At 40.4% G+C, this 21,209-nt stretch overlaps 1 protein-coding gene across 1 annotated transcript; it reads right to left on the bottom strand.

Annotated features, from left to right (window-relative positions):
- Positions 1 to 11,546: 11,546 nt before the first annotated feature.
- Positions 11,547 to 20,523, bottom strand: LOC130737837 (ATPase family AAA domain-containing protein FIGL1). Its single transcript, XM_057589692.1, has 13 exons — positions 19,278 to 20,523; positions 19,067 to 19,208; positions 17,533 to 17,910; positions 15,143 to 15,360; positions 14,596 to 14,723; positions 14,381 to 14,499; positions 14,212 to 14,304; positions 13,856 to 13,957; positions 13,510 to 13,612; positions 12,835 to 12,918; positions 12,659 to 12,754; positions 12,416 to 12,543; positions 11,547 to 11,986 (listed from the first exon to the last, which is right to left on the bottom strand). Exons 1-13 carry the CDS (start codon positions 19,547 to 19,549, stop codon positions 11,885 to 11,887), a joined length of 1,965 nt encoding a protein of 654 aa, XP_057445675.1. The 5' UTR covers positions 19,550 to 20,523; the 3' UTR covers positions 11,547 to 11,884.
- Positions 20,524 to 21,209: the final 686 nt, after the last annotated feature.

Below are 21,209 nucleotides of genomic sequence, written 5' to 3'. Positions count from 1 at the left end.
AGTGTTCACTTATGTGCTCGTTTCCAATCAGATCCAAGGGAAACCCACTTAACTGCTGTTAAGAGGATCCTAAGGTATCTGAAAGGCACCACTAACCTTGGCTTGATGTATAAGAAAACATCAGAGTATAAGCTTTCAGGTTACTGTGATGCTGATTATGCTGGAGATAGAACAGAGAGAAAAAGTACTTCTGGAAATTGTCAATTTCTGGGAAGCAATCTAGTCTCATGGGCAAGCAAGAGGCAATCAACCATTGCACTATCAACTGCAGAGGCAGAATATATCTCAGCAGCAATATGCAGCACTCAGATGCTCTGGATGAAACATCAGCTGGAGGATTATCAGATCCTTGAGAGCAATATCTCAATCTATTGTGATAACACTGCTGCAATCTCATTGAGTAAGAATCCTATCTTGCACTCAAGGGCAAAGCACATTGAGGTAAAGTATCACTTTATTAGAGATTATGTACAGAAGGGCGTACTTCTTCTGAAGTTTGTTGATACTGACCATCAATGGGCAGATATCTTTACAAAGCCCTTAGCAGAGGATAGATTTAATTTTATTCTGAAAAATCTAAACATGGACTTTTGTCCAGAGTGAAGATGGATCAGAACCTCTGACTACGATACTTCTTGATCAGAAGATGTCTAGTCCAGAAGGTAACTCAATCAGAGTGTGTGTACCCACTGGTACTGACTCTGAAGCTGAGACAACAACACGTGTGTCAGTATTTCTGATGCATAGTTCCTTGTGCCCGTGTGACAGTCTGTTATGATTGCGTGTAGATGTGCTTCTCTCCTGTGTGTGATTTGTGTATTTTACTGTTACTATCTATCTTTAATTTTCAACCGTTGATCTTAAAGTGTTTTTTGAATCAACAACGGTTATTTGATAAAACCCACTATACACACACGATCTAGTTCACTTCCGGTTTTTACTCTCGCTCTCTCTGCTTTTTCAAAAACCGCTTTTCTCGATTTCTCTCTCGATCTCTCTTCATCTTTCAACCTTCATCTTCTACCTCAAACCTTCAACCACTTCAAAAATGGTGAGACAAACCAGAAGATCTACTGCAGATGCACCTCAGTTCCCTCACATGGTAGTTGGTCTAGCAACGGGTCAAAGGGGCCCTGAGAATCCGACACCAGATCAAGGTCAAGCTCAAGAGCAGATTCTTCCAATTGCAGAACGGGGCTGTGCCGTTCACTGTGTATATCCTCCTGAGGAACTCCAAGTCCTGGCAGAATGGAGATTCAACCTCGACAACTTGGCTACAAATGGGTATGATCTTCGTCCTGAAGTCCAAGCTCAAGGTTGGGGAAATTACTTCAGCAGACTTCGAGGACCGGTGTATGATAGATTGGTCAAGGAATTCTGGAAGCACGCCGACTGCGATGATACTCAGGTGGTATCTTACATTCTCGGAAGAAAGATCATCATCACCGAGAAGTCTTTCGTGAATTTGCTGGGTGCAGACACTGCTTATGGGTATCGTTTCCAACTCATGGAATCGAAGCTGAAACCCAGCACCAAGGATACAATCAACCAGGCCCTGTACACTACTTACAAACCGGGCAAGACGAGTTACAAGGTGATGGACCTTCACCCCAAACTCAGGATCTGGCACAAGATCCTGCTCCACTGCATAAACCAGAGACCGAAGGGCAGTTCTCCAGACTACATCAACTTCAACCAGAAGGTGATGTTGTTCTTCATTCAAGACCAGAAGAAGATCTGCCTTCCCTACTTCCTGTTCTCCTACTTGAAGGAATGCATCCGGAAGTCTCGCACCACTGCCTCCATCAAGTCAGCAATCAAATATATCCCCTTTGGGAGACTGCTCTCAGACTTTCTCATTGAAAGCAACCTGGTGCAAGATCTGGTCAATGCTGGATGTGTAGAGGATCTGAGCACCATTGTCAGTGATGTCTTCACTGCAAATTCTCTGAAGAAGATGGGTTTGGTCCAGAAGAAGATTGCTCCTGCTCATGAAGACACATCTTCTGAGATCAGAAGCAGAAGGATGCCTCTGACTGACTACCCTCTGTGGACACAGGCAGACAATCCTGACGCCATCAGGTGCTATGTTGAAGACCTCAGGGCTCAAGGATTCGAAATTGATCTTGATGATTTCGTCAGCAGACTGCCGCCAGCTCCAGAGTTTCCTTCTCCTCCCAAGAAGAAAGCTCAGAGGAAGATGCTCCTCGACGAATCTTCTGAGGAATCAGATGTTCCTCTGGTCACAAAGAAGAAGAGAAAGCCTGATGATGGTGATGATAGTGATAAAGAGGATGGTCCTCCTAAGAAGAAGAAGAAGCAGGTCAGAATCGTGGTGAAGCCTACTCGGGTGGAACCAGCTGCTGAAGTGGTCAGAAGGACTGAACCTCCTGCCAGAGTGACTAGATCATCAGCACATTCAAGTAAGCCTGCACTTGCTTCTGATGATGATTTGAATTTATTTGATGCACTCCCTATATCTGCCATGCTCAAACACTCCTCAAATCCCCTCACTCATATCCCTGAATCCCAACCAGCCGCACAAACCACCACTCCACCACATTCCCCAAGATCTTCCTTCTTTCAACCTTCCCCTACTGAAGCACCTCTCTGGAATTTGCTTCAGAACCAACCCACTAGGTCAGAAGAACCAACCTCTCTCATTACCATCCCGTACGACCCATTATCTTCTGAACCCATCATCCATGAACAACCAGAGCCCAACCAAACAGAACCACAACCCAGAACGTCTGATCACTCTGTTCCCAGAGCATCAGCACGTCCTGCTGCCAGAACCACGGATACAGATTCTTCCACAGCCTATACACCTGTATCCTTCCCAACCAATGTTGCTGATTCTTCTCCCTCCAATAACTCTGAATCCATTAGAAAATTCATGGAGGTTAGAAAAGAAAAGGTGTCTACCTTAGAAGAGTATTACCTCACTTGTCCAAGCCCTAGGAGATATCCTGGCCCTAGACCTGAACGTCTAGTTGACCCAGATGAACCTATCTTGGCCAATCCTTTACAAGAGGCAGACCCTTTGGCTCAACAAGCTCACCCTGCCCCTGACCAACAAGAGCCTATTCAACCAGAACCTGAACCCGAACAATCAGTGTCTAACCAATCCTCGGTTAGATCACCCCATCCTCTGGTTGAAACTTCAGACCCTCACCTTGGAACCTCTGAACCCAATGCTCAACCGTTTAACATTGGCTCTCCACAAGGTGCCTCTGAAGCCCACAGCAGCAATCACCCAGCCTCTCCTGAAACCAACCTCTCCATAATTCCCTATACTCACCTCCAACCCACATCTCTCTCTGAGTGCATCAATATTTTCTATCATGAAGCTTCCTTGAGGCTCCGCAATGTGCACGGTCAGACTGACCTCAGTGAGAATGCTGAACGTGTGGCTGATGAGTGGAACAATCTGGGCACTTGGCTAGTGGCTCAAGTTCCAATTATGATGCAGCTCCTGCATGCAGAGGGAAGTCAGAGGATTGAGGCTGCCAAGCAAAGGTTTGCTCGAAGGGTGGCTCTTCATGAACAAGAACAGAGAAACAAGCTTCTTGAAGCTATTGAAGAAGCCAAGAGAAAGAAAGCTCAAGCAGAAGAAGCTGCACGTCAAGCAGCAGCTCAAGCTGAACAAGCCAGACTAGAGGCAGAGCGACTTGAAGCTGAGGCTGAAGCTCTTCGATGCCAAGCACTTGCACCAGTTGTGTTTACTCCTGCTGCTTCTGCTTCCATTCCAGATTCTCAAGCTGCTCAGAATGTTCCTTCCGGTTCTGCTCAGTCAAGCTCATCCAGACTCGACATCATGGAACAGCGTCTTGACATTCATGAATCCATGCTGATTGAGATGAAGCACATGATGATGGAACTTCTGCGACGATCTGATAAACCTTAGTTTTTAGGATCTCTTCGTTTTTTCTTTTTCTTTAACGTTGTTTTATTTTTGTTAAACTCTGTTTCTTTTTATTTATTTATTCTACTTTGTTCGTTTGTGATTATATATGCATATCTATATATATTTGTGTCACATATGTTTGCAAAACTCTTTTTATTCATAATATTTTTATGTTTACATCATACATTCTTTCCCTAAAATCTAGACTGGAGGATCCCTCCTCATTCTTCTGCACTCCTGGCGCTGCTCTGACCTATCCTTCTCCAGACGCTCCAGTACATGCTGGATGTTGCTGAGCCTGTCCTTTAGCTCATCCCTCTCCAGAATCTCTTCTGCAGTCTTGAGCTTCTCTTCCAAACTTTCTTTTTCTTCCAGCAGCTTGAGTTCAAGCCGGCTGAGTTCTTGCACCTCCTCAACGAAGGCAAGAAATTCCCTCAGGTCTCTCTCCAACTCTGGACGCAGGTCCTCTTCCAGCAGTGTCCGTGTCAGCTCCGCGATGGTCGTTGTACCCTCTGGATGCCTGATGTTCAGGAACAAGTCCTCCTCAAAGGCCTTCTTCCTCAGCTCTTCTAGTGCTACGATGTATGATGCCATTTTTTTTTCCTTACTGAAAATTGTTCGAGGTGTGAAGCTTACCTTTCTCTCCAACGCTTTATATAGGCTTCACTTTCTCTCTGAAAGTTAATGCTCCTACGGTTTCTCGAGGTTAAGTTCTTGGTAACTGACCCTTCTCTTTACTCACTTGACCGGTGGTAAACGTTCTTCTTTTGCATTAACTCTTCTATTTATTTCGCCTAACTCTGATTCTTGCATCATTTTCATTTTCTTTAAACTTAGACCTTCTCTAAGGGGGAATACCTTGTACTTCAAGCTAAGTTTTTCACACCCCAAGCTTTTTGCTTATGACAAAAAGGGGGAGTAAACCCAGTTTTTGATGTGTAAGATGTGTTAGTGTGATTTATTTTTCTTTTGGAGATTTTAAGAGTTCCACCTTCATGACCATAGATGTGTCACTGGGCAAATACAAGGAATACATTTCACTTCTTCTGAAGTGATTCTAAGTTGACTCTGATACCCAAGACTCTGATACCTTGTCCATGACTCTGATTACTTATGCGCTCTGATTATTCGTTTTTCATCTATGTCATAAGTTTTTCACTCTGAACTCTTATATCATTTAGCTCAGAATCTAGACTTTACTAACGTTTTCATCAAGTATTAGATTCAGGGGGAGCTAAGCTCAGAATCAAGCAGTGACTTGAATTCAGAATGAGCAAGATAAACTATTCACATCAGGATAAGTCTTATTCTATATCTCTAAACTCTGAGTGAATTCAGTTTAATGTTTAAGAATTGTTCATCAAAAATCTTAGTTTTGTCATCATCAAAAAGGGGGAGATTGTAAGATCAAGTTTTGATCTAGTAGTACAACTCTATGTTTTGATGATTACAAGTTAACCTTTTGATATGAACAATTGTGGTACTCTAACGTGTTTTTCTGAGCGTGCTATTTACAGGCTCTGACCTCAACTCAATCTCACACAAATCAGAAGCACTGTGTATAAAGAGTGACCCAAGCAACGCTTTCGCATTCACCATGTTCAGTATGAACAGTGGAAAAGCTTCAGAAGTTCTGAAGTTATACAAACTCTGATGAGGACTCAGTCACTAGAAGTTCTGAAGATCCAGAAAGTCTGATAACCAAGAAACACTGAAGGCTCAGATGTTCTGATGGTGTAGAAGACTCTGAAGATCCAGAAGCTGAATAGTGGAAACTCTGAAGTCCAGAAGCAAGAAACTCTGAAGGCCATGTTCTTCCCTCTGAGTTCAGAATCAGAAGATACAATGGTCAGAGGATCTGGGCTTTCCCTCTGACTCTGATCAACCGGCTTCACAAGTTCCAATATGAAGCATTCCCCTGATCAGAAGTCTCCTAGGTTTAAAGGTCGCGTCGCTATCCAAGTACAAAAGCTATTGTACCTTCCTGACGACCTACCTAACGTTCTCAGCCACAGCAGAAGCTGGATTTTCCAGAACTGCCCTCCAACGGTAGCATTTCCCATGCATCGCTCAACCCTAATCCTTGGAGTATATAAAGAGGCTGAAGACTGAAAGAAACGGCTAGAAGAAGCATTCACATACGCAAGACATATTCAAAATCTTCTAAGTTTTCTTTCATCTGAAATTCATTGAGTTTACTATTAGCTTTTTAGAAGCAAATCTCTTGTAAACAATTCTTTGCTAAACAGTTTGTTTAGTTCCTTTAGGAGATCAAGGTTGATCGGATCCTAGAGAAGACTAAGAGAGTGAATCTTAGTGTGAGCTAAGTCAGTGTAATTGTTAGTCACTTGTAGGTTTCAAGTGCAGTTGTAACTCTTACCTGATTAGTGGATTGCCTTCATTCTAAGAAGGAAGAAATCACCTTAACGGGTGGACTGGAGTAGCTTGAGTGATTTATCAAGTGAACCAGGATAAAATCCTTGTGTGCTTTTCTATCTCTTATCTTTAGCACTTAAGTTCTCGAAAGATTTGTCAAAATCTTTAAGGTGGAAGTTTTATACTGAAAACGTTATTCAAACCCCCCCCCCCTTTCTACCGTTTTTCATACCTTCAGCAGTGATGCTGGGTTTCCTTACTGTTGAAAGGGATCAAAGAGTTGAAGCTGCTAGTCAGCGGTTCAGAAGAAGAGAAGCACTGAATGAACAAGAGTTGAGAAATCAACTTCATGCTGCTATTGAAGAAGCTAGAAAGAAGAAAGAACAAGAAGAAGAAGCTGCAAGGATTGAAGCAGAACAGCGTGAAGTTGCAAGGCTGCAAGCTCTGGAACAAGCAGCTAAATTACAAGCTGAAGCTGAGGCACTAAGAAATCAGGCACTTGGAATCATTCCATTTACTGATGTTGCCTCCACATCTACTCAAGTTCCTCACTCTGATCAAGCTGTTCCGTCTGCTCAACCTCAGTCAGATTCAAGACTTGATCTAATTGAACAAAGACTTGATTCTCATGAAGCTCTTCTTCAGAGTCTGAAAGAGATGTGCACAGAACTTTTGAAGAGGACACCCAAACCTTAGTCTTTAGGAACTCTCTTTTATTCTGCTTTTCTCCTATGTTACTATGTTTTCATGTTTAACTCTGGTTCTTCTAATCAATTATCGTTTTTCCTTCCTATATGCTTGCATAATTCTTGTTCATCATTACTTAATTTTCATTCATATGCATTAATCAACAAACAAGTTTCTTTTATTAATAACATAATTCATACATTGCCTTAATACATTTAAAACGGAGGATTTTTCCTCAATGCTCTACATTGCCTACGCATCGCTGCTTTCTCAAGTTCCTGACGATGCTGCCTATGTTCTAGGTGGACCAAGCTCCGGCGCAGCTCCTGCCTCTCAGGACCCTCCACCACAGTCTCCAGAGCCACCTCTGTTGCTCTGGTCTCCTCATAAAGGTCCAACTCCTTCTGGAAGACTACTTGAATTTCCTCCACGGATCTGAGGAAGCCTCTGAGAATGTTGTCCATTTATGGACTCAGGCTCATACCTAGTAGCTGGTTTGTCAGACTATAGACACTCGGCTCCTCTGGATGGCGCACATTGATGAAGAGATATTCATCAAAGGCATTCTTCCTCAATTCCTCGATGCATGCTATGAAGGATGTCATTGCAATGTTGAATTCAAGTGAAAACGAGATGTGAAGACTGTTACGCTTTAACCACTATTTATAAGCTCAGTTCAGTCTCCAAGAGTTAATGCTGAAGCAGTTTCTCGAGGTTTATTTATTGGTAACAGATGCTTCCTTTTAACTCCTTGGCCGGTGGTAAACGTTCCACTCATTCATTTAATCTTCTGCATATGCATTAATTAAAAACTTTTTCTTTAATTTTTTTTCTTTCTTTTCTCCTTCTTTTTAAACTTAGACCTTCTCTAAGGGGGAGTACCTTGTACTTCAAGCTAAATTTTTCACCCCATGCTTTTTGCTTATGACAAAAAGGGGGAGTATCCAACCAGTTTTTGATGTGTAAGCTGTGTTAGTGTGATTTCTTTTTCTTTTGGAGAATTTAAGAGTTCCACTCTTTATGACCATAGATCTGTCCGTGGGCATGTGCAAGGAATACATTTTCACTTCTTCTGAAGTGACCATATGCTATATTGGTTGACTATGATAATTTTACCTTGCTCCTGACTCTGAATATTTATGCGCTCTGATCTTCACATATTATCTATGTCATAAATTCTCACTCTGAACTCTTCTATTATTTAGCTCAGAATCTAGATATTACTAATGTTTTCATTAAGTCTTAGATTCAAGGGTAGCTAAGCTCAGAATCAAGTTGTGACTTGGATTCAGAATGAGCAACATAAACCATTCACCTCAGGATAAACTTATTTCTATTCTCTAAACTCTGAGTGAATTCAGTTTATTGGTTAAGAATTGTTCATCAAAATACTTGGTTTTGTCATCATCAAAAAGGGTGAGATTGTAAGATCAAGTTTTGATCTAGTAGTACAACTCTATGTTTTGATGATTACATGTTAACTATTGTGTATGAACAATTATGGTACTCTAACGTTGTTTTCTGAGTGTTCTAATGACAGGCCATGACTCTGGTCTTATTTCATATAATTCAGAAGCACAATGCTCAAAGAGTAACCTCCGCAACGCTTTTGTACGTACTATGTTCAATCTGAACAGTAGATCAAGCTTCAGAAGATCTGAAGATCATAAAGCTCTGATATGGATTCAGCTCACTAAAAGCTCTGAAGGATTAGAAGCTCTGAAGGTCCAGAAGCTCTGAAGGTCCAGAAGCTGAGTAGTGAAGATTCTGAAGTCCAAGAGTAAGCTAGCTCTGAAGACCAAGTACTTCTCCTCTGAGACCAGAAGCAGAAGGTACAAAGGTCAGAGGATCCAAGCTTCCTTCTGACTCTGATCACCAAGCTTCACAAGTTCCAATATGAAGCATCACTCTGATCAGAAGTCAACTAGGATAAAGGTCATGTCACTATCCAAAGTACAAAAGCAATTGTACCATTCCTGACGACCTTACCTAACTTATTCAGCCACAGCAGAACCTGGAAAATTCAGATCTGCCCTCCAACGGTAGCATTCCATGCAAACTTCCAAACCTAATTCCTTGGAGTATATAAAGAGGTTGAAGATTAAAGATGTCGTTTGAAGAAACCTTGTAGAAGCTCACGCAAAAATCAAATATTCTCTCAAAGCAATCTTTCTTCACATTGTACTAATTGTGTTTACTATTAGCTTTCTAAGAAGCATTTTTGTGTAAACCCAAACCTACAAACAGTTGTTTGATTTTCCTTTAGGAGACCAAGGTTGGTCGGATCCTTAAGAAGACTAAGAGAGTGAATCTTAGTGATAGCTAAGTCAGTGTATTGTTAGTCACTTTGCAGGTAGCATGTGCAGTTGTAACAAACTCTGATTAGTGGATTGCCTTCATTCTAAGAAGGAAGAAATCACCTTAACGGGTGGACTGGATTAGCTTGAGGGATTTATCAAGTGAACCAGGATAAAATCATTGTGTGCTTTTCTTAACTCTTATCTTAGCACTTTTATCTTTGGTGGTTGAAGAGATTTGCTTAAATCTCAAGTGGATCGAGTTTTAGATCTAAAATGCTATTCAAACCCCCCCCCCCTTTCTATCGTTTTTCATACCTTCAAGGATGGGTTATCAAATTGTTTCTGGATGAAAACTGGTGAGGGGATGGGGGAGGGGGAGAAGGCAAGGTCAAAAGGCTGGGGTTGTTGAGGGGGGGGAGGGGGGTCAAAGTTGGTGGGATGGAAAGGAGCCGACGGAGGGGGATGGCAAGGGTTAGGGAGAGATGTGGGTGGGGGTGCTTCCTTTGGGTCATTTGAGGTCTTAGTTGGGGTGGGTTTAGGACCATGGCACTCACAAAGGGGAGGGGTTTCGTCATTCGTGCTGGTAGATTCATCTTCATTCTCCAAAGGGGACAACACTGGTGAGTTATCCTCAAGATCTTTCACCATATCCACAGCGAACCCTCTTGGTTTAGGTCCCAGCTTGACTTTCCAGTACCGGAGTTCGTCACTCTCTCTAGGCTGTGAGTTTTGAGAAGCGTCCTGCTCCGTCGAGGGCTGGCCACCCTTGGCCCTGTTAGCGTTAGCCACCAAGCTAGCTAGGGATCTGGCAGTGGAAGTGCTCAGGCTTTGGGAGAACTTGGGAGATCTTGGGTTATGGAAGGACATAGCCTTTTCCTTGCTACATGAGTTATGTTCATGTCCAAGTACACCACACTTGAAGCACAGACCTTGGAGTTTTTCATACTTGAGGGAGACCCAAGCTTTGGGGAGGTGGGATCTAGGGACCCAGAAGCTCGTTGGCAGAGGTTTTGAGATATTCAGGAGGATTCGTACCCTGTAGAAAGATCGAAGGAGAAGGCTCCCTACTCTTGGATCTTCAATCTCCAACGGTTGACCTATTTGGAGGGCAACTTTCATAATGTTTTTATTGTTCATGAACTCCAGGGGAACACCGTGGAGCTGGATCCAGAAGGGTTGCATATGGAACCTTATTTCTTGGATGGAGATTTGGGGGGGCCAGTACTGGAGGCTGAGGAGATTCCCATGACATTCCATGGGCTTTCCGTCATGACCTTCTCCACATCACTCTCTTCTTTGAATGTGAACATGAAAGTGTTTGCACTAAGGTCGCCAATGTGGAGATCTGGGAAGTTACTCCAAGCTTTGATTATAACTTGCTTTACTGCAACCTTATTCAGTACCATGTTTGTTATGATTCTGCCTATAAGAGTTCTCCGTGCTAAGTCCTCATTATTTTCCTTATCTGGTTCCAGGTTGATTGTAGCTCCATCAAGCTCTGTATCTTCCTCCATTTGGTGACTTGGAGTGGCCATGAGCAGGGGCAGGCAGAGGTAATGCCTGGAGCAGGCTCCAGGGACAGCACTACAAATGTGGGGCGATGTCTAGAGGGAGACAGGGCAGAGCACCAAGGTTGCTCTAGGGAGATCCTCAAGAAAGGATAGAGGTTCCGGCGGATCTAGAGGAAAACTCTTCTTAGAGTTTCTAAACCCTAGAGATAAACCCTAGCAGAGGAGAAACCTAAAAGAGAGCAAGGAGATTAACTGCTTCTTTAGTTTATTTTCTTGAGAAATCTTGAGGTACATTAAAAGGACACGCTCAAGATTGTTCAACAAACAAGAAAGCCCATATTTAAGCTTATTCCCTACCTCAAAACACAATTATTCTAACCAACTAACACAGTGCATGAATTTCAGAACCATACACTTCACGTAGCTGGAGAATATGAATTTTACACTCGGTAGAGTTTTTAAAGAACCTAAATAACCCAAAAAAACATATTAATAGAGGGTTCAGGTACATTTGTTGTCCTTTGGAGATGGTGGCCAGAAGAGATACCAGTCACATAGCAAATGAGAAGTAGAGGGATCTTCAGACGAGAAGAGGCAGCTTGCGTTGGCAAAGGGCTTTTTGCGGAGGTGAAAATTACATTATTAGATGAAATTTACAGCAATTGTGGGATTGGGCAGAGGAATCAATTTGGTCACAAAACAACTTGCAATAAATTTCCTAATATTAACAGTTAACACATGACAAATGAGCAACTACAATCAGAATATAATGAATCTTTTGTTTTTCTAATTGAGATGAAACTTCCAAGGACATATGTTGATTGCATTTGCACACTTCTAAATGGTCAATATAGAAGCATGGATATAAACTCGCAGGCAATAACAAAGTATAAGCTACAAAACTATGCAGAATAACATTCAGTTTGGGAATTGAGCAAAATAACAAATTATCAAGCACACAATTTAGTGAAGTTTTGCAAATTTGTGTAGCTAATCCCGAACAGCGACCATGTTCATTATCAATACTCCCAGCAGTGACCGGGTTTTCTAAAAAAACTAGTCAGAGTATTGCACTTGCTTGCGCCAATGATTAACACATGTAATCACAATGATAGACTTCCAAATTGTTTATTCCATTGCTCATAAGTACCAAGTTCATTTGGCGAAACAGAAGGCCTCACCTCTTGCAGGGCATTCTCGAAGTCCTGCACAAAGTGAGGAAACCATTTTTAAAATTAATCAAGCTGAGAAATATTTTTGAAACTTTTAGTTTCTGCATGGAGCATTCTTCTAATCTTAACTCTACCCCAAAAGCTAGTTTAGGGTTGAGGGTTGCTCTACCTTTTATGAAGACTATTTTGGTCATATTTCTAGTCAATGTGAGACTACTCAACACACCCCCTCACGCTCAAGACTGAACATCTGGAGCGTGAATTTTGCAGAAATAAACATTTACGGTTGACTCATGTATGGTTGGTCTCCAATAAACGGATCTAGAATAGACTACGATTACCACCTTAGAATTCAAGTTAGGCTTAACTTTACCCCAAAAAACTAGCTAAGAGTTTAGGTTTCTCTACCATTTATAAAAGATTATTTTGACTATATCCCTAATCTTCACAAAAGCTGCATACCTGAAGAGTGACTGGCCGCATATCCTCCTTTTTCAAATTTGTAATTTCTATGCCTTGCTTTAAAGCCTCTCTTAGGGGACCCATGGAAGCATCCTTTACCAAGTTTTTCATGTCTGATCCTGAATAACCTAGAAAAGAAAGTTGCCAAATAAGAGCAAAGTAAATCATCAGAGAAAACCAAGAAAAAGTTAGACAACTAAACTACTATGCAGAGGCCAGATACTGCAAAAGAAAAGTTCATACCTTCCGTTAAGTTGCATACGATATCCATTTCCTCATTTGAAAGCTTAAATAATCCATCCTTGTCTAAAAGGTTACGTATAATCCAAGCTCTTGCCTCTTCATTTTCCAAATACAAATAAGTCAGTCACAAGGTGCTAAAAGTTCGTAGAAAAAAGATGGAAAACCATCATTAGTACCTGAGGATGGTAGGGGAATATAAAGTCTTTTGGTAAGTCTCCTTCGTGCTGCTTCATCTAGCTCTTGGGGACGATTTGTTGCTCCTGCATAAATTGTACCCAAGCTCTTACTTAAAGTATAATAGCACTAGTTCATATCAGAAAGGCTTATTATTGCCAATAAATTGAAAGCAGGGAAAGAAACTCTTCTTGGCCTAGAAAAACTCATGTCACAAAACATCTACTAACGTACGCTATCAGCTATCAGTAACAAATTTATGACAAGACTGAAGTTGATTCCTGTTCATAAAACTAAGTGCTCATTCCATTGTACTTACATTGTATACTAAAAAGACCACTATTAATAGGTTAGATTATGTCATCTGTGGGGGTTCTGGCTTCTTTTGGTTACACAGAAACAAAAAGGACTCGGAAGGATGTTAGTATGACAGTAATCCCCTTACAGCCTTGTTTTGCGATTCATTGTTCTGAACCTTGTGGTTGTGGATATAAAAGCTGAGCTCAGGCTCGAATGCCTTGGGTACTGAAACATGTTTTCCGAAGATAAAATCACAAATACTTTTGAGCTAATGTATGATAATCCTACGAAAAGTACCATGAAGGAGATAGGTAATGGGCTAAAATTGGTTCCCATGAAAAGAAAAATGAATTTGAACCCAGTGGCTCAACAATTACCTATAAGCAGAATTTGCTCACTACCACTGTCAAAGCCTTCCATTTCAATGAGAAACTGTGTCTTCAGCCGTCTACTTGATTCATGCTCACCATCTGACTTGCGCTGCAACAAGTTATATGCATTAAATGAAGAGAAAACAACAATTTCATGTTATCTTAATAATTCATTTAATTTTTTTTATAGGTTCATTTAGAAAGAATGTATGTCATGAACGCTTGTAGATGATAATGGCTATAACCTCAATATAAAATCTTCCACAAAATAGTTGAGCAACAGGACCTATTATGGCAATAAATTAATTTTTACATTGATTTATTGGACGTGAGTCACGTGACAGTAGCATACCTTAGACAGGAGTGAATCAATTTCATCAACAAAAATTACTGCTGGCTGACGACAACTGGCAACTCCAAAGAGGGCTCTTACTAGCTTTTCACCTTCACCAATCTATAATAAACAGTACATGTATTAGGTGTTGAAAGCATGGTCCCTTGACCCTAGGATATTTAGAATTAGACAAACTCAGTTCATGAGTTGAGTATGGTGCCCACAGAGAAGAGGAGGGGAGTATGGCGCCCACAGAGAAGGAAGATAGTAAGAAGACACATTGTATAGTAGTTTTTGGGATTATAGTTACACAATCTAATTAAGACTTCAGAAAATAAAATAAAACAGCTAAAGCTTAAGTATGTCCAACATACCCACTTGCTAGTCAACGAACTAGCAGATATGTAAAAGAAGGTTGCCTTTGCCTCCCCTGCTATGGCTTTTCCAATCATTGTTTTACCAGTTCCCTATCATTCAAAGCATGAGATAGATGAAAGCCAGTCTTTGGAATTTACATTATCAGAAAGAGAAATTTGCACTTACAGGTGGACCAAATAGAAGTAGACCTCTCCCAGGAGAACGGCAGCCCTTAAATATGTCAGGACGTAGCAGAGGCCATATGACCATCTCAGTGACACATTTCTTGGCATGGTCCAATCCAGCTACCATGTCATTAAACATTAAGGTTGAAGTTTCATTAGTAGGCAAACTATCAATTTGGTTAACAAAGCAGAAAAGTGAACAGCTATTTATATTACCAATATCATCCCACCGGACATTGGGATCTTTCTCCATAATCTCGTTGCTAACATGTTCGATGAGGCGAGGTTCCAAATTTCTCAATTTCTCAGGAAGCTCACCATCAGGACCATAAAGGACTTCCAAACTACATATCAAGCATATATGAAGTAGTGAATGCATATATAACCCAGCCAGTCATCAATCATGAGAACATTAAGATATGGGGAAGAGAGGAAATGATTTGAAGTGGGCAAACTCCATAGTACCAGCAATTAAAATAATTAATGAAAGAAAAGACGGATTCACTTTTGTTAATGTTAACACTTAACATAATGAATGAAGAAAAGCATAACAAGGCCTACAGACTAGGGTAGCAATTTAAGTGGCTCTTAGATGAGAATAGGTTGTCGGATCAAAACACTTTTGAGACGATGTCTATCATCAAATTTGATAGAATATCATTTGGAATTTTGTGATATGCATAGAGAATAAATTTGAGAGATAGTGCAGATGGGGGGCATGAAGTAAGAAATTAAAGACTAACATGATGGTTGCAGTACTGACCATCTCTTTGTAGATTCATCTAAAGAATCATCACACTTTCCAGCATTTCGAGAACTCATATTTCCAGTATTGTTCCCAACGGATTTAATAGGGGGAACAAAATTACCACGGAAGCCTCGTCGTGAAACACCATATGATCTCCCACCAGATAACCTGTTATCGCATTGAGCTGTACTAGGTGAACCAGCTACTCCTCGCTTTTGTTTTGCCTCTATTTCCTACCCAAATAAGATAATGTCAACAACATTGCTACATAAGAAGAAATTGTTAGTAAAAGCAATTCAAAGGGGGAGAGAGATGAAAAGAGAACAAAGGGAAGAATAAGTGCGCCAGGGCTTTCAAAAGCAAAGATGAATCAAGCTACAATAGAGAACAAATGAATAAATATAAATAGGCAACAAGTAAACAACGATACTACCCTTAAAACAAATAATTGAATAAAGGTATATATAATCTAACATCCCCCTCAAACTCACGATGTATCAACAGAAAACATTGAGAGTTTGCTAATGAAGAAACCAAAACACGTAGTGGAATTCGACTTTTTAAACAAGTCAGCAATCAGCATGGAAAAAAATAAAAAGGGTAAAGTGATGGTTCCCTGCTGAAAGTGATGTCTAGTGAAATGGCAATCAATCTCAATGTGCTAGATGTTTTGATGAAAGACTGAGTTGAGTGATTTTCTTGGCACTCACTCGAGATTTGAGGCGACTTTCTTTAGCTAACAACTCATTAACCACCGCAGGAAGAGTTGGGCGAGGATTAAGGTCCAGAGTCAACCTACGTATTCCCTCAAACTCATCCCGAAGACCCAACAAAAACTGAACTAAGCGTTGTTCTTCTCTACGATCAGAGTATGCTTTAAAACCTTGCAGTTCTGCAGATTCAGTAAGAGCCAATAGATTCCAAACGACGTACATAGCATTATAGTACTCTTTGATGGTCATGTCGTTTTGTTTAAGCGTCCGAATTTCAATTTCCAGATGGTATTGCGTTGCAAAATCGGACTGCTCATACAACTTTTTTAAGTGATTCCAAACCTCCTTGGCTGTTTCATATCTTGCTAACTGAATGCCTATATCCTCCGTTACAGAATTATGAATCCATGTAATAATCTTCGCATTATTTGCTTCCCATGATTCAATTTCAGATGCATATTTTCCATCGTTGTTATCTTCAGGTTTCTCAGAAGTTCCATAAACATAACCCAACAGTCTTTGCCCTTTCAGAAATTTTTTCATCACATAACTCCAATACAAATAATTTTGACCATTCAACTGTACACTAATAGCCTGAAGGGAATCATCCTCATCCTTTTCACCAGCAGTCGTTAAAACAAATGCAAGTAGAGAGAAGAGAGTAAAGGTTACCAAAAACAAAGGTGTCCACATGGAAATTGGAAAATTCTGGATCACCGGAACTACTGCCAATGGGTCGTCGAAAGTATTGCAAATGGTCGCCATAACTACTACAAAAGCTATGTCCAGAATGAAACTTGCTCTTAATACCATGTTAAAAGAAGCAATAAAAAAAGGGGGGGGGGAGAGATGAAGAGAGAACAGAAGAGAGAATTAGGGTGCTAGGGTTTTCTGTAGAAGCAAAGATGAGTGAAATTACAACAGGGAAGAAAGGCATAAATACAAATAGGCAACAAGCAAAAGACTATACTACCCTTGAGATATAAATAATTAACTAAAGGCATATATTCTAAGAGAAATAATCTAAGGAAGGAATTGGAAAATTCTGTCATATAAATTCATATCAGTGTTGTTAATGGTGGATTATGGCAGAAAGCCGAAAACAGACCATATCTGACAAATACCGATGGCGGATGGAAGATTATGATGAAATATCAGCCATGGCAATTTGCTGGAATTCAATCATAAGATTCCGGCATGGACGATACATTACAACATTAGTTCAGATCATTGTTTGCTTTCTCTTTTCTTCTTTTTGATAGGAAAATGTTAGTTGTTAGTAATGTTAGTAAATTAGTCTTCCTCAGGGTTCGAACCCTGGACCCTCCCAAACCCTTATGTCCCCTAGCTCTTACCACTTGAGCTAACCTTCGGTGACAAAAAATTCAACAAGCTAAACTGTTTGTCTGATAACCACTTACGAATAGTGAGTTTGCCCATCCCATAACACAATGAATATTCAAGTTTCATCCAGAAAGTAAATCTTGAGAGAATAAATGTGCGCAGAATGGAAAATTAGAACGTTAAAAAAGACATTGCAGCAGCAGAAATAAATGCAATATATGCACCTGATAGAACAAAATGGAAAGTTATAATTGTAAGACCGGAAACAAAGAACCCTATCCCAATTTGTCAAACTCATTGATAGGGAGAAAAGAGAGAAAGAAGACGAAGAAGGAAAATTAACCATACCAATTTGGCTCTGGCAGTAACGAACCCGTTGCTACAAACATCAGGTTCCTCCTTGCTTGAAGGTGACTTTACATAACCAACTCTGGGGCTATTATTTTCCATGTGTGCGCGTTTCGTCGAAAAGTTGTTTCCATAAGCTCTTTCTCCTTCAACTTCCAAGAAAGAAGAGACACAGCTACCCTTTGTACGACTTGCATGTGATTGAGGCCTTTCAACAATCATGCAGTCCGCAGAGCTGTTATTTCTTAAGTTGAAAAAACTCTTAGAATCCTTATTACTACTCAAGTTGCTTTTGCCATGCATGGATGTTAACTTTGTTTGCATCATTTCCTTTGATTCTTTGCTGCCTGCTTTGCCATGCTTCCCTAGTGGATCAGCCTGGAATTCAAGAACGAAAAAGGAAGAACATCATTTATTCAGAAATCATTACATCCAAGATTTTTAAACTCAAGAGTACATAAACTCATGGAGTCTCCATAGACTTTACCGGTAAATTTGATAAGAGTTACCTAACATAAAAATAATATTTAAAAAACCTAACAGTAGAAAGAAATACTCAAACATCAGAATTATGTATATAATGTGGTTGCAGAATTTGGTTATTTGATTACAAGAATATTATATATAATGCATTTGACAACCTTAATGTGCTACATAGCCCCTAGTACCCAACATTCTGAAACATGCAAATATGAAGACAAATTTTTAAAAACAGAATCACCATGCAATAATTTAACTGTAAGGCAAAACACAATTTATTGAACAAATGCATAAGTATAACTGTTTCCAGATAACATTGATAATAGAGAAAATTTGTAGACAAAGATTCGAATATGTATCTGATTTCGAGATTCACGGCCTAGATTGTTGGTTCAGTATTTGCAAACATGAATTAAAGGTTCCCATTTTTTGTTTTTGATTGATGTATGATCGAACGGTCAGCCAAAACATGGATGTTTTGTGTAACTTGGGGGTAAGTTTCAATCCAAAAAGTGCGGTTCTACGTGAGTTTGATAGATAGAGTGCACTAGAGTCTACCGGATTTAATCAAGAAATTTTAGCATGTTTAATCAGCTTATTTTTTCTCAGTATACATTCCGGCACCAAGAAACTACTCACAAAAGCTCCTCTCTAAAATTGACTATAGCTTTAGAATAAATTATAGAAGAATTTCCAAAGGTACTACCTAGAGAGTCCACTCGTTTTCATTACCTAGAAACTTGTACAATTCAACTGAGTTTAGAGTTTGACAACCCACTATCTAGAGTCTACCCGGACCCGATTCAATCAAGAAATTATAGCTAGAACTAATTCTAACACCTAGAAGTTACTCACAACAGCTCCTCTATAAAATTGATTTTAGGTTTAGAATCAATGGCAGAAGAACTCAATTATAGAAATACTACCCAGAGAGTCCACTCCATTTCGTTACCTAGAAATTTAAACTCGTACAATTCTACTGAGTTTACCTGCAAACTCTGGAGGATTAACAGAATAATTAAAATAATGCTGGAGGATTGCAAGCGTGTCTTACCAATTGATTCACATTTTTTCCTTCAGATTGGTTGAGAAGAGCGCGAAAGTGCTTGGAATTCCGAATCTTCTGAATGTCAATATCTCCCGCTGTGCCGAAAACCGATCCTCCTGGAGACCTCTTCGCTTGCTCAAAAGCTTGTCTGAGAAAGAAGAATCAAACCAAAAATGTGAACAAGAGAGAGAGGGAGAGAGAGAGAGGGATTACGAACCGATCAGTGAGAGGAGTGAGGGATGATCGAGCGGAGTGGAGTGTTGAGAGTGCTTGGCGGCGAATGGGATGAACGAAGGCTTGATCGACGGCGGCGGCGGCGGCATGATCGAGAGAGTCGAGGAATCCGATGAGGCGGAGGGCGAGGATGTGGGCGGAGGAGAAGTCGTTGTTTTCAAGGGCACGCTCGGCGCCGAACAAGAGAGAGTGGAGCCTCTTCAGCTTCTCATCCACTTCCATTCTCCAACACTTGTGCGATGATTGCTCCTCCATTTCACGCGACCTCAACAATCAACAACAACCACCAAAACGAACAAGAGAGAGTGGAAGTGTGAATGATGTGATGCCATTCAATTTCACTTCATTTCCTCTCCCGCCATTTTATCGCGCGGTCTTCTGCAAACACTCAATTTCTTCATCCTAAAAGATGTTAGGTTTTTGTGGGAGGAGTTTATTATGGTCTTCTAAAAACTTGTGTAAAGTTACACCATGCTATTTTAACCTATGATAGTAGGTTTAGCAGGTTTTTTTTAAAAAAAATAAAAAAACATATATATTAGTAAACTAATTAATGAAAGATTACGTTAATTATTAACCCAGTAATTAAAACTCAAACAAATTAATAAACGCATGGGGATAATTTTTAACAAATTTAATATCATCCATCATCTTCTTGAGCTCATCACCGTCATCATAACTCATCACCATCATCTCCAGAAAAACCCTCCTCAATGTTCTTCAACTCATCATCGTTATCTTCTCCCCATTCAGAAAACAAACCAAACACAAATTCCAGAAATTTCCAAACACCCAAAACTATTGTTTCTTAGGTGCTTTGCCCAAGCCAAGAGGTTATTGCGAAACCAATTCACATTTCTTCTCAAATTTCTATCTCTGTTAATAGCTTCTATATCTATCAACCAACCTCTAGTCATTTTTCTCCTAGCCTCCAATCCATGAATCCAAACTACTCAGCCACTACACCACCGTTTCCTCCAGATCTCGTCAAAACCCATCGATCTCGACCCAAACACACCGTTCAGACGATCCATGAAACAACCACCTGCGCCGCCGTCGCCCAAGCCACCGTTCATGGTTCTCTCTCTCTCTCTCTCTCTCTCTCTCTCTCTCTCTCTCTCGTGGTGAAAATCCACACATGGTTTTTCAGATTCAGAAGCAGAGGTGACACACTAAAAAGAAACAAGAGGCATGCAGAAGCAACCCAATCCCCAGAACCCAATCGAAACCCACCCCCACCCCCAGAACCCCACCGCAACCCACCCCCACCATCACCCTCAAAATACCAAAAACCAACCACCACCGATCCAAAACCCACAACAACCCAGAGATGAAGAAGAAGAAGCATACTTTAACTCCAGATCCAAACCCCTGAACAAACCCTCATACCAGTCCAAGACTATGGAAGGATGGGGCTGGAATGGTGATTTCTGGGTTTTGCAGAGTTTTTTTTTTCCTGGGTTAGGATGTGAAAGGTGCAGCAACTTCAGATTTTCTGGATTAAGGTTGTTTTTGGGTTTTGTGATTTTGGGTTCAAGGTTTTTAATTTCTCAAAGGGATAAGACTTGAGAGATTGAGGTTGGGGTGGGTTGGGGCGAGGATGAGGGAGTTCTGGGTGATGATTGTTAGGTGGAGAGAGGGGAGATGAAGGTTGAGAGAGAAGAGGAACAGATTAAGATAAATGATAAATGTTTTTTTTAATTAATTAAAGATAAAAGTTTAATTAAGAAAATATTTATTTTGATTTTTTTTTTAAAACCTGCTACTATAGGTCAAAAGTGTTTGGTGCAACCTTGCACAAGTTTTTAGATGACCATAATAAATTTTTCCGTTTTTGTGAGCATTGTTATGGAGTGAATCACCATTTTGATCCCTAAGAAAGTAGGCGCCGGTCATAGTAGTCCCTAGAAATCAT

Source organism: Lotus japonicus, chromosome 2 (genome assembly GCF_012489685.1).
Source record: "Lotus japonicus ecotype B-129 chromosome 2, LjGifu_v1.2".
Taxonomy (NCBI): Eukaryota; Viridiplantae; Streptophyta; class Magnoliopsida; order Fabales; family Fabaceae; genus Lotus; species Lotus japonicus.
This window is presented reverse-complemented; position numbering and strand designations above follow the sequence as displayed.

Excerpts from the sequence above, each read along its gene's own strand:
- LOC130737837 (XM_057589692.1), bottom strand. The coding sequence starts at position 19,549 with ATGGAGGAGCAATCATCGCACAAGTGTTGGAGAATGGAAGTGGATGAG. Across the intron at positions 14,305-14,380 it reads TACTTCTATTTGGTCCACCT|GGAACTGGTAAAACAATGAT; the intron begins GTAAGTGCAAAT and ends TTTGAATGATAG. Across the intron at positions 12,919-13,509 it reads TGAGCAAATTCTGCTTATAG|GAGCAACAAATCGTCCCCAA; the intron begins GTAATTGTTGAG and ends CAATTTATGCAG.